The following is a 12,962-nucleotide window of genomic DNA, read 5'->3' as shown; positions in this document are numbered from 1 at the left end:
ATTTCTGTACTTTCATATTTGGGCATTTTTGAAAAGAAGGTCATTCTTGTTGACTTTGCCAAGAGAGCCGACAAGTTTCAGGCTTTTACATCACTCAAGTTGCTTGTGTAGTCTTTTGAGAAAAATTAAACCAAGATCTCTTAAGTGATTTCCATGCGAAATTAATGCTTCCCTTGATTTCTGCCAAATGCTGTGATGCATTTATGTAGCCAATGCCAGAAAGTGTAGAACTTGTATCTGGAAAGAACTCAAAATTTTAAGACAGAAAGCATTTGTGCCTGGGGCAATGTAATGACCCCACCTGTGTCTTTTTCTTGTCTTCTGGGTGTTTTCATTGTGTGTCTAGAAAGGCCCAGGCATATTCTTCTTCTATTTTTAAATCTTTTTTATGAAGCACAGTTTTAATTTTACAAGACCAGATCTCACTCCAAGTTTCAAAATATGTGTTCTTCAGCATAAAATGTTTAGACAGATACCTAATGGCCTAGAACTTTAGCATCCATTTCTTTTTTTTAGGCATAGATTCAGAGAATCAGAGCCATAAAACCATAGTGTAATTAGTCACTATCAGATGTTATGTAAATTATGTTTCACACATCTATATGCTAGGTTAGTTGCTTTTTTTCCCTTTCTGTTATTTTGATAACTAGCTCAACCTGTTAATATACCACTGAAACAAATGGACCATACTTAGTTGTTGGGTTTTTTTTTTTAGCTTTAATATTTTATTTATAGTCTAAGAGGAAGAGCAGAAAGGAACTAGTATTTATTGAGTGCCTACTGTGTTCCAAGTACTGTCCCAGACACGTTTACATCCCTAATCTCATTTAATCCCCTTATTGTTTGTATTATCATCCCAGTTTTTAGTGATGAAGAACTTTAAACGAGCCAGATGATGATAATGATATTTTATACTTGTGTGGGGCCTTTTATATCAAATTTTAAAGTAGTATCTGACTTTTGGAGATGTTCAGTTATAAAAAAAGAGAAATCATCATAGTTTATCTCCACTGTTGTTGAGCCAAGGGTAGGAAGAAAAGACACACGAGGTATTTCTCAACTATGGGAAGCATAGTGAATAGAGATAAGAGACAAGTAAGCGATACAGAATACATTCAGTAGGAGTACGGTTTATAATTCTCATATATAAATGGTGCTGGAACAATTGGGATATCTATCTATCGATATCTATCTATCTATCTCTCCAAATGAACCTCAGCTTTGTGCCAGATATAAAAACTAATTTAAATAGATCATAGACTCAGTTGTAAAACTACTCAGTTGTAAAATTTTAAAGTATAAAATTTCTAGAAGAAGGGGCACCTGGGTGGCTCATTTGGTTAAGCATCCAACTCTTGGTTTCCACTCAGGTCATGATCCCAGGGTCCTGGGATCGAGCCCCACGTTGGGCTCTCTGCTCAGCCTGCTTTTCCCCTCTCCCTCTGCCTGCTGCTCCCCCTGCTAGTGCTCTCTCTATCTCTCTCTAATAAATAAATAAAATCTTTTAAAAAATAAATAAAATTTCTAGAAAAAAACATAGAATTTCTTTGACCTTGGGTAGGCAAAGATTTCTTCAATGTGGTATTACAGAATTTGATAAAAGGACTTCATCAAAATCTAAAACATCTGTTATTTGAAAGACTATTTAAAAAGGCAAGTTACAGACTTGAAAAATATTTGCTAAACACATACCTGAACTAATTATGTACTATACAGTGGCTAACAACATAATAAAAAAACCCAAAAAATATGTATATAAAGAATTTAGCAAAGCAACTGGTACATAATAATGAATAAATTATAGTATCTTTCATCAAAAAAACCCCCACATATCTGATAAAGAACTTGTATATAGAATATTATAAAGAACTCTCAAAATACAATAATAAGGACATAAATAACAAAAATTTGAAATGGGCACAAAATTTGAAGAGACACATCACCAAAAAAGAGAAATGGATGGCCAAGATACATGGAAAGATCCCCAACATTATTAATCATATAGGAAATGTAAATTAAAATCAAAATACCAAAACCTACCTATTAGAATGACTTAAAAAAAAAACCCAACTGATCATATTTTTGTGGGGGTAGTTAGAATTCTCACATGCTGCTGGTGGGAATGCAAAATGAAATAGCCACTTTGGAAAAGTTTAGCAGTTTCTTATACAGTTGAATGTTTACTTCGCTTATGATCAGTAATCCCCTTTCTAGGTATTTAGCCAAGAGATATGAAAACTTATTTTTACAAAAACAAAGAAACAATAAAAAAACTACACATGAATATTTATAGTGGATTTATTCATAATCACCTCAAACTGGAAATAGCCCAGTAACCTTTATTCGGTAAATGGGTAAACAAAATGTAGTATATCCATATGTGGAATGTTACTCATTAGCAAAAAGGAATGGACTAATGAGATATATATAAAACTCAGATACATTATGCTGACTTAAAGAAACCAGACTCAGAAGCTATATGCAGTATTATTCCCATTATATAATAGTGGAAAAATCGTAACTCTAGGGATACAAAACAGGTCAATAGTTGCCAAGGGTTAAAGCTGGGAAGGGAAGGAGTGGTCTACGAAGAGGCAACACAAAGAAAACTTTATGGAATGATATAACTATGCCTTTCTTAAAACTCACAACTGTACATTTAAACAGATGAATTTCATTGTATGTTACACCCCAATAAATTTTTTCTTCCCTCCCTTCCTCCCCCCTCCCTTCCTTCCTTCCTTCCTTCCTTCCTTCCTTCCTTCCTTCCTTCCTTCCTTCCTCTCTCCCTTCCTCCTTTCCTCCTTTCCTCCTTTCTCCCTCTCTCTCTTTCTCTCCCAACACCTCTTTCTTTTGATTTATCTATCAATCATCTATCTCTCTCTCAGTGAGAGGAGTCTAGACATAGGTACTCCAGAATTGGTTTATGGCTGTAGTGTCATCAAGGAGTGTACCTTCTACTTTGTTGGTCTGATAAGATGCTACTTGAGCCCAGCATCACATCAAGATTGCTGGCAGAGGATGGAGTAAACAGGAAGGGTTGAAGAAGGGTCTGCAACCTTCTTTTTGAGACTTTCCCAAAGTCCTGTGCTACCCTTCCATTTATACTGCTTTGGTCAAAGCTTTATTTCTACATTTCATCACATCTAGCTGCAAGAGAGGCTAGGAAATACAGACTTACACTGAGAAGAAAGGAGAATGGATTTGGATTATGCTGCTGGCAGTATCTGTCACACTGTTAATGGCATCTATCTGTCAGAGTGTCTTGTAACTCTGAGTCTCCTGGCTCCCCACTGGGTTGCTTTAAATCCTGGAATTCCAAGGCGCCTTTCTGTTGTTTCTGTATGTACTGTTTCTAAACTCTTACTTGAACTTACATTTTGCTAGCCAGTAGTTCCTAAAATGCAGTCAGTGCAATCTTATGTCAGGCATGGGTTTGACAGCTCTGAAAACTAGGGCTTGGTAATGTTAAGCAACTGAGTAAGTTCTCAAAGTTTAGGGGGAAATAGGCAGAAGTTATTTAAAAAAATCCCCAAATCCTCATTTGGAATAAATCATAAATACTTGACAGAAAATGCTGGCTATCTGAAATCTATACATTTAAAAATCAATTGTATTTATTGTATGTTGGTTATACCTCAATTAAATTGATTTCTAAAATGCTTAGATAGGCAGTGAATTTTTTTTTATTCTTCGACAAACATTTGTTGAAGACCAAGTAGGTGTTGTGTTCCTGTTATGTTTAAGAGATGGTGCATACAAAGATAAGGCACGCAAAGATAAGAGAGAGAGAGAGCCCTTGCTCTCAAGTAGCTCTTTTTGTAGAAGGAGTAGATGTTAATATGTGTAATGACAACTTATGTGATTGGTGTTATAATGTGGGATTTAGAAGCTAATATGGGAACTTGGGTAGAGTGAATTCCCTAGTTTTGTTCTTTTTCAAAATATTATAGGCAGTCCAAGTTGTTTGCATTTTCATATAAGTTTTAGAATTACCTTACCCAATTTCTATCTCAAAAAAACTCTGCTGGATCTTTTATTGAAATTATGTTGAATCAAAAGATTAATTAGGAGAGAATTGAAATCTTAATAGTACTGACTCTTCCAACCCATTAATACAGTGTTTCTTATTTATTTATTTATTTATTTATTATGTTATGTTAATCACCATATATTACATCATTAGTTTTTGATGTCGTGTTCCATGATTCATTGTTTGCGTATAACACCCAGTGCTCAATGCAGTACGTGCGCTCTTTAATACCCATCATCAGGCTAACCCATCCCCCCACCCCTCTCCCCTCTAGAACCCTCAGTTTGTTTCTCAGAGTCCATAGTCTCTCATGGTTCATCTCCCCCTCCAATTCCCCCCTTCATTTTTCCCTTCCTGCTATCTTCTTCTTCTTTTTTTTTTTTTTAGCATATAATGTATTATTTGTTTTAGAGGTACAGAGCTGTGATTCAATAGTCTTACACAATTCACAGTGCTCACCATAGCACATACCCTCCCCAATGTCTGTCAACCAGCCAGCCACTCCATCCCACCCCCCACCACTCCAGCAACCCTCAGTTTGTTTCCTGAGATTAAGAATTCCTCATATCAGTGAGGTCATATGATACATGTCTTTCTCTGATTGACTTATTTCGCTCAGCGTAATACAGTGTATCTTCTCATATATATAGATCTTTTTTCATTTCTCTCAGAAATATTTTATGGTTTTCAGTGTACAGATACTATATATCTTTTGAGATTCCATGTTTATTCATATCATTATTAATGGTATTTTCATAATTTCAACACTTAATTGTTGCTAGTCTATGGAAATAAAATTCATTATTGACTTTGTATCCTGTGACCTCACTAAATTGGTCATTTTTAGTTTGTTTATATTTGCTTTATGACCCAGAGTATGTTCAGTGTGCGCCTGAAAAGAATGCACACTCAGTTGTGGTTGGGTGAAGTGTTATATAAATGTCAATTAGCTCAACTTGTTTGTTATTGTTTTTGAAGTCTTCTGTATCCTTACTGATTTTTTGGGGGAACAGGGACGGGTCTACTTGTTCTATCAGTCACTGAGAGAGGAATGTTGAAGTATACAAATATAAATATAGATTTGCTATATTTAATTTTATTTCTCTTAAGTTTGCTTTCATATTTTGAAGCTCTGTTATTACTAGCATATGCATTTAGGATTGTTATGTCTTCTTGATCAGTTGACTTTTTAGCATTATGAAAGTTTGCTCTTTGTCTCTAGTTTTATTCCTTGTTCTGAAGTCCACTTTGTTGGACATTAATATGGTTGGTTACTCCAGCTTTCTTTTGATTATGTTCACCTGGCACATTTTTCCCCCATCTTTTTACTGTCAACCTATCTAAGTCTTTATATTTAAATGTTTGTGTATATTTTTTCAAAAAGATTTTATTTATTTTATTTTTATTTTCTAAATTTATTTATTTTTTGTTTTTGTTGTTGTTTTTTTCTTTTATTATGTTATGTTAATCACCACACATTATATGCAAACAATGAATCATGTAACACATCAAAAACTAATGATGTAATGTACGGTAAATTTATATGTTTTAGAGAGAGAGAAAGCATGCATGTATGTGAGATGGGGAGAGGAGTAGAGGAGGAGGGAGAGGGCCAAGCAAACTCTACCCTAAGCATGGAGCCCATCATGGGCTTGATCCCAGGACCCTGATATCATGACCTGAGTGGAAACCAGGAGTTGGCTGCTTAACTGACTGAGCCACCCAGGTGCCCCCATTTTTTGTGTCTTTTTAAAAGACAGAATCTAATGGGTCTTGCTTTTACCTAATCCCATCAGACAATCTTTGCCTTTTAATTAAGAGTTTTTAGGTCATTTCTAATTAATGTAATTTTTTATGAGATTGGATTTAAACCCACCATGTTGCTGTTTGTTTTATGTTTATCCCATAGTTCTTCTTTATTATCCCTTCCTGTTTTTATTTCATTTCCATTTTATCTCTGTTATTACATATTTATTATAAAAATATGTTAGCAATTGCTCTAGGGTTTGTAATACATATCTTTAATGTATCAAAATCTCTTTTCAAATAATACTATACCATTTCAAGTATGGTATAAAACTATATTTCCATGTCTTCTTCCCAACCTTTGTGCTATTGTTGACATACATTTTACTTGAACATATGCTATAAATCTTAACAATACATTGTTTTACTTCAGCCATTTATCTTTTAAAGACATTTAAACATTTTTTAAAATGTCTTTTAAATTTATCTTCATTTTTACCATTTGTGGCACTCTTCATTTCTTTGTGTAGATTCAGATTTCCATTTATATCATATTTGTTCTTCTTGAAGAATTTCCTTTAACATTGCTTTTAGTACATGTCTGAAAGAAATGAATTATCTCAGCTTTCATTCATCTGAAAAAGTCTTTACCTTATTTTTGAAATGTATTTTTGCTGCCTATAGAATATTAGATTGACATTTTTTCTTTCTTTTAGAACTTTAGAGATGTTATTCCATAGTGCTTCGGCTTGGTTAGTTTCTGCCAAGAATTTAATTTGTTGAACTCATCTTTGGTTTTCTGGTCCACCCCTCACCCCCCTGCTCCAGGTCATAAGGATTTGTTTTAGCTTTCCTTAGTGGCAGTGCTCCTTTGCCTGGGACTGTGAGCAGGAGGGTACTCCGTATCTCCCCCAGCCCTAGACTGCTGTTTCTTGTTACTTGTTGAAAACTCGGGGGCAGACAGTTTTGTTTCTGCTTCTCCCCTAGAGGCATGAGATCTTTGCCTTGGCCGTAGAGTGTGACATCATTCTTTAGTGACCTATTTTTTTAAGTGTGTTTTCTGGTGTGTATTATATAACAGTACATTAACACATGTCAGTAATTTAGAAATTAACGTGTGTATATTCAACAGTTTTACTGATCAGAGTGTAGTCAGAATTGTTTAGAGGCCACTGTTGTAGAGGGTCAGAACTTAAAACTCTGATAGATTTGAAGTAGAATTTGCTATTTGCTGTTTGATTTGAAGACAACGTGATTCATATGGTTCACTTTATTGCAGTGAGTAACTTCATTTATAAATGGAGAATGTTTTACAGTACACATTTTATTTTAAAATAATTTTTAGATTTATATGCTTAAGAGGTGAAGCAGTTTTTATGAGCTCTTCTGAATTTTAAACTCCTCTCTTTTTTGTAAATGAAAATCTCTTTATTGTTTTTAGGACCGTGAGGACATGGGAAGTTGAAAATCCAAGGAAGCAAAGAAGTGTGTTTAAACCACGGACGATGCAGGGTAAAAAAGTAATTCCCACCACGTGCACTTATAGTAGAGATGGAAACCTCATAGCAGCTGCCTGCCAGAATGGAAGCATACAAATCTGGGACCGAAATTTGACTGTAAGTCTAAGACATTTAAGTCCACTTTTCTTAGAAGAAAACCACCTTATAAAGACAAACATCATGTTAAAATATTATGAAGGTCAGTGTCCTGAGTTTAGCCCTAACTTAAACTTCAGTGTTAGTTGATAAAACATTGGAACATTTGCAGTAAACAGCATTTCAGCAGCATTCCAGCTCAGTATTTCCCAATGCGTATTAGATTTTGTTTTTAAAATAAAGTAGATCTTTTGGTATAAAATTTAAAAAGCATAGGGCAGTTTTATTATTTGGTGTCTCAGTGTACTTGATTTTGAAAGCAAAGGATTTGATAGTAGTGTAAAAGAAGACTAAGCAGAGTACTAGAAAATACCCTTTAAAAGATTTAAGAAAACCATGAAATGTCTAGGATGGTCCATTAGTTGTTTTCCAATTATTTTTGTAGTAATTTAAATAATATTTTGTTTTAATGTTCCATGACGTTCCATTTGAGTAGGTTTCAGATTTTATTTTACAGTTTTAGATCATTATTAGAATAAATAAATTTTTGAATTGGAAGGAATCACAGAATTCTATGTAAATAATTATGCAAAATAATGAATATGAAAGTCTTTGGCTAATTCTGAGAATTACCAATAAGCTTTAGAAAGGGTTTTGTTCTATGTAGAGATGCTATAACAAGACTTTTTGATAAGTGGAATGATTCTATATTACCAATGTTAAAATGAAAATCTACACTAATGTTATAATACTATTTTAATATTTTATCTTTATTTTAATAAAAGATTCTGATAAATGATTAATTTAGTAATTTGTTAGAATTTATTAAGTACCTCTACTAGATGGCAGGCACTATTGTAGGCACTGGGAATACTGCAGATTATAAAAAAGTCCTGCCATTTGGAGTTTATATTCTAGTTCTTTTTAAAAATTATAAAAATAATATTCTTTCAAATAAAATTGCCCATCAGACATTTACATTTTGAAAGTGACCCTAGGAGACATAGTTGTTTTTTTAGGCAGATGGGTTAAAATTATTTGTCTTGGAATAAGGTAAAAAATGATAGGGAAGAATCAATCCATGTTGATAATGCTGGAAATATCTTTGGCATTTTCTGTTTGTCAGATCTTTTTATTTCTGTTTTCATTTCCATTGTAAACCCCATAAAGCTTCATAACAGCACAGAGATTTTAAAAATCCTTTGAATTGTAAACTGAGTTTTAACCAAGCAATAAATTTTTTAGTAACTGGCTTTCATCGTCTCTGGGTGCTGTTGGATTAAACATAAAAACTCTTAAGTCGTGAAGTTTTCTTGTGTAGCTTTAATAGTGGCGTGTTTAGTATAGTGCATATATGTGTCCCTTTCTCTTAGAACCCATATATTCTTACAAAGTTGAGTATAGTTTTTAAAGATTGGCTTTGCATATCTCCTAAAATAATGACTATCTTCTATTTCCATTTTTGTAAAAAATAAAGCTATTTAAATGTCAATTTACCCCTCCCCCCCCAAAAAAATCTTTTAAGCTATTTTGCCTAATTATAGTCTTTGGTTCTATTTTGTTAGAATTTAATAGTACATGAAGTTATAGCTTATTATACCACATCCTATTTGTTATATTTATTCATATTTTTACATTTGCATGTAAATATAGTCACCTAAAGACAAATCAGATTGAGAAGAAAAAACTTGCAGGAAATACAGCTTGATTTAAGAACAGAACTTTACAAAATTTCTTAATTACTACTTCAGCAATAATAAATTATCTGCAGGGATACACTAAAGCTGAGAAAAAAAGCCTAATAGCAGTAGTTTTTCCATGTACTAGCCAGAGAATTACATGGTAAGTAGTAATTAACATATGTGTGTGTTTTGTGACAATTAAGTAAAACTGTCATAAAAATGCCCTACTTAAGCATAGAATTCTCATTAGAGAATTTAGCAAATTAAATGAAATATTTCTTTTTTATAAGTAAGGTGTCTATTAGTGATAAATTCCTGTGTTCTTAAGACCTACATTTACTCTGGAATTATGTTGGCCAGTATGGTAGCCACTAGCCACATTTGACTGTTAAAATTTACAATTAAAATTTCAGTTCCTTAGTCACACGGCACTTTTCAAGTACCAAATAACCACATGTCTAGTTCTGTGCTACTTGTTGAACAGCACAGATAAAGAACATTCCCATCCTTGCAGCGAGTTCTGTTGGAAAGTGCTGCTCAAGAGGAGTGTTTGTTTGCCCAATGACCCTTTCAGTCATGTGATGATGGCCTGTCAATTTGAGAGAAGAGCTTTTCAGAGGAGCTTCTACAGGTCTGCATTGCCTCCTTGGTCCCTCAGCCCCCATTCACCAGCATATAGCTGAGCAGTGGCAAGAAAGCTAGTGTGTGGTTGGAGTAAGGTGAGGGAGGTGCAGAATGGTGGGAGGTGACATTGGAGAGGTAACAGTGTGCACCCTGACTCGGGTTCGATGTATGCAGAAGCCCTCTCAGCCTGCAACATGCTTCTTCTACATGTTCATATGGCTTTCCTCCCCTCACATCTTTTAGTCCTTTGTTCACATTTTCTCTATTCAGCAAGGTCTCCCTGACTCCACCCTACATTTAAAATTGCAGCCTTCTCCCCATCAGTGGCATTCTGTATCCTTCTTATTTTCTTCCATCATGCTGATCAGCATCTGACATACTCTACTATATATTTTACACACTGATTTATTGGCTATTTACCTCCAATAGGATACTGGCTCCATAGGGAAAGGATTATTGTCTGTTTTGCTCCCTGCTCTATTCGCGGAGCAAAGAACAATACCTATTGTACTGCAGATCTTCAATAATGATTTGTTGAATGAATGAATGAACGTATTCTGGGAAGGTAACAAAAATAAGGTTGTCAGTTTATTTCTGGGAAGACATTTAAAAATAGCAATATAAAAAAAACCTTCTATTTATATGAAACCACAATGAAATAGAGATAGAGAAGGGTTAGGGGAGAAATAGACTGAGGTAATTTTTGGTATATCCTTTTTTTTTTTTTTTTAGATTTTATTTATTTATTTGACAGAGAGAGACACAGTGAGAGAGGGAACACAAGCAGGGGGAGTGGGAGAGGGAGAAGCAGGCTCCCCACCGAGCAGGGAGCCCGACGCGGGGCTCGATCCCAGGACCCTGGGATCATGACCTGAGCCGAACGCAGACGCTTAACGACTGAGCCACCCAGGCGCCCCTATTTTTGGTATGTCCTTAATGATGTATAAATATACAATCTGTATGAACATAGGTAGATTTTTAAAAACTATTTTCATGGCTCTCAAGTCTAATTTCTGACTTTTAAAATATTCCAGTGTTATACGGTCTCATGAATATCTTTTTTTTTTTTTAAAGATTTTATTTATTTATTTGACAGAGAGAGACAGCGAGAAAGGAAACACAAGCAGGGGGAGTGGGAGAGGGAGAAGCAGGCTTCCTGTTGAGCAGGGAGCCCAATGCGGGGCTCGATCCCAGGACCCTGGGATCATGACCTGAGCCGAAGGCTGACGCTTAATGACTGAGCCACCCAGGCGCCCCTGAATATCTAATGACTTCTGTTCGTATAAAAACACATAGCAAATTCTTTGGACATACTTTTTTTTTCAAAGCAGTGTTGCTGTTCTTTAATATCTATTAAGAATCTATAATACGCTAGACCCTTTACTATAAGAACATGCTGTATTTACTTGTATTGCAATCACTATTTATAAACTAAGATTTTGGCGGGAAAACGGAGACCATTGTATTTATTTATTTATTTTTGCCTTCCATAGACACAGGTGATGAGAAGGAATAATATTTGAAGTTGTTTTATTTGGCAGTAGCGTACTGTCAGCAGCAGCTTGACCTACTCCACCTGACTGCCTCTTACTTCTCCTTTTGCCTGCATTCCCTGCCCAGATTCTGGGGCTGTGCCTTTTGGGAAAATGACCACATACTACAGCCCCCTATCAGGAAAACTTCAAGCCCAAGAGATATTGCAGAGACATTTCTCCAGCTCAGTGGCTGATCAGTGCCCATACTATCAGCCATCGTAGAGAATGGTTGGTATGGATCAGAGAAGGGTTCGGGCAAGAACTAGTAATGACGTTGGGAGATAAGTTTCTGGGCAAATGAAGCCCCCAGTGTGTAAGAGAACAGGTGTAAAGGAGAGAGACTATGGGAAATAAAGTTACCAGTAGTAGCTTAGATCCAGTGCACTACAGATCTTTAAATGTCTCCAGTCACTGTCAGATAACCCATGTTAAGCTTAGGTTGATTTATGTCCTTTTTCACCTTTCCCTTTATTTGTGTGTATAAACATACATTAAAAGGTTTTGTTTTTATATAGAGAGAGAATTTGCAATTTGTTTTTTTTACTTGTAAGTAAATAGGTAGAGCTCTAATTTCTCTATTTAAATGGGATCATAATTTTACAGACACGAAAGATACACTTTTCAAAAAATTTATTTTTATTGAAACTTCTTTGCTCTAATTATTCTATCTCTACCCCATAATGCTTGTAAATTACCTACTATGTATTCTTCTGTACTTTTCTCCATATCTCTGTATCTCTAGCTAGCTAGCTAGCTGTGTACATTAGGAACATTTCACCTGATATTTTGGAACACTTACCACCTCAATGAGAATGAGACAAAAGAATTTTAAACCCATTAAGTAGTTTGTAAAAAAGAGAATAATCTGTAAGATAATTTATAATCAGATGCTACCTTGTATAGTGCCCAGAATATGGAAGAGTTAGGGAAGGCTTATAGGGTCAGGGTAGGTACTCATAGTGAAGACCTCTGAGAGGTATGGAATTTAGATAACCAATGGGATCAGTTGGGATTACAGAGTAATAATGCTATTTTACTAACCAACCTAATAAGGGCTATTCTGTGTCAAAGCAGTCACATTGAAAGGCTCTTTTGAGATTGTTATTTCTCAAAATGTTTTGAATCTTTTCTTTTAAAATCACCATCCAGCTAATTTCAGATAATGGCAAGTGCCACAAGGAAAATAAAGCAGAATAGAAAGAATGTTTTGTGGGAGGGGTGGCACTTGAGTCCCTGGGTACCTTTAAGTTGCTTCAAGTCTCACAGAAATCATTTCTCACTGTTGGTCACTATCTGCTGTGCCTGTATTTTATAGATTATTTTTGAGATTTAAGGATTTGCTTTTCGTGGTATTTTCTATTAAATTTCCATAATACGGCTTTGATCCGTCTTCTTTCACACGTCATGTAAACCAGTTCAGGCCAAATTCTCATACTATTGGTTAGCTACATTCTGTAGTAATTTTTTTATGGATAGTTTTTTTTTCTCCCCCTGCTGTTTGAACATTCTTATGAAACTCTCATAGCCACTGAAGGGAAAAACACTATTTACTCTCATGGAGTTTCAGAATTATCTCTAAGTACATACACTAACAGAGAGTATTAGTGAGAAGGATGAATTTTATGAAGGAGGGTTCTTAGTATTTACCTCATCTTTCTCATTTGTACAATTAGAACATACCAGACTTCCCTTAAATAGAGTGTTAACCTGTTGATATTGCAGATTTTGAAGATTTTAAAAAGAATAA

At 34.9% G+C, this 12,962-nt stretch overlaps 1 protein-coding gene across 3 annotated transcripts in view; it reads left to right on the top strand.

Annotated features, from left to right (window-relative positions):
* The window catches only part of WDR70 (WD repeat domain 70), a 293,077-nt gene that overhangs the window by 179,398 nt on the left and 100,717 nt on the right, over positions 1 to 12,962 (top strand). For all 3 annotated transcript variants that reach the window (XM_025867371.2, XM_025867372.2, XM_073890980.1), the window contains one exon: positions 7,221 to 7,395. In XM_025867371.2, coding sequence (XP_025723156.1) covers positions 7,221 to 7,395 — 175 coding nt within the window. The remainder of the gene's footprint in view (positions 1 to 7,220; positions 7,396 to 12,962) is intronic.

This window comes from Callorhinus ursinus, unplaced genomic scaffold, assembly GCF_003265705.2.
Source record: "Callorhinus ursinus isolate GAN/ISIS: 27379988/994484 unplaced genomic scaffold, GSC_fseal_2.0 scaffold3, whole genome shotgun sequence".
Lineage (NCBI taxonomy): Eukaryota > Metazoa > Chordata > Mammalia > Carnivora > Otariidae > Callorhinus > Callorhinus ursinus.
The sequence above is the reverse complement of the archived record's forward strand: the minus strand, read 5'-3'. Positions and strand labels throughout refer to the sequence as shown.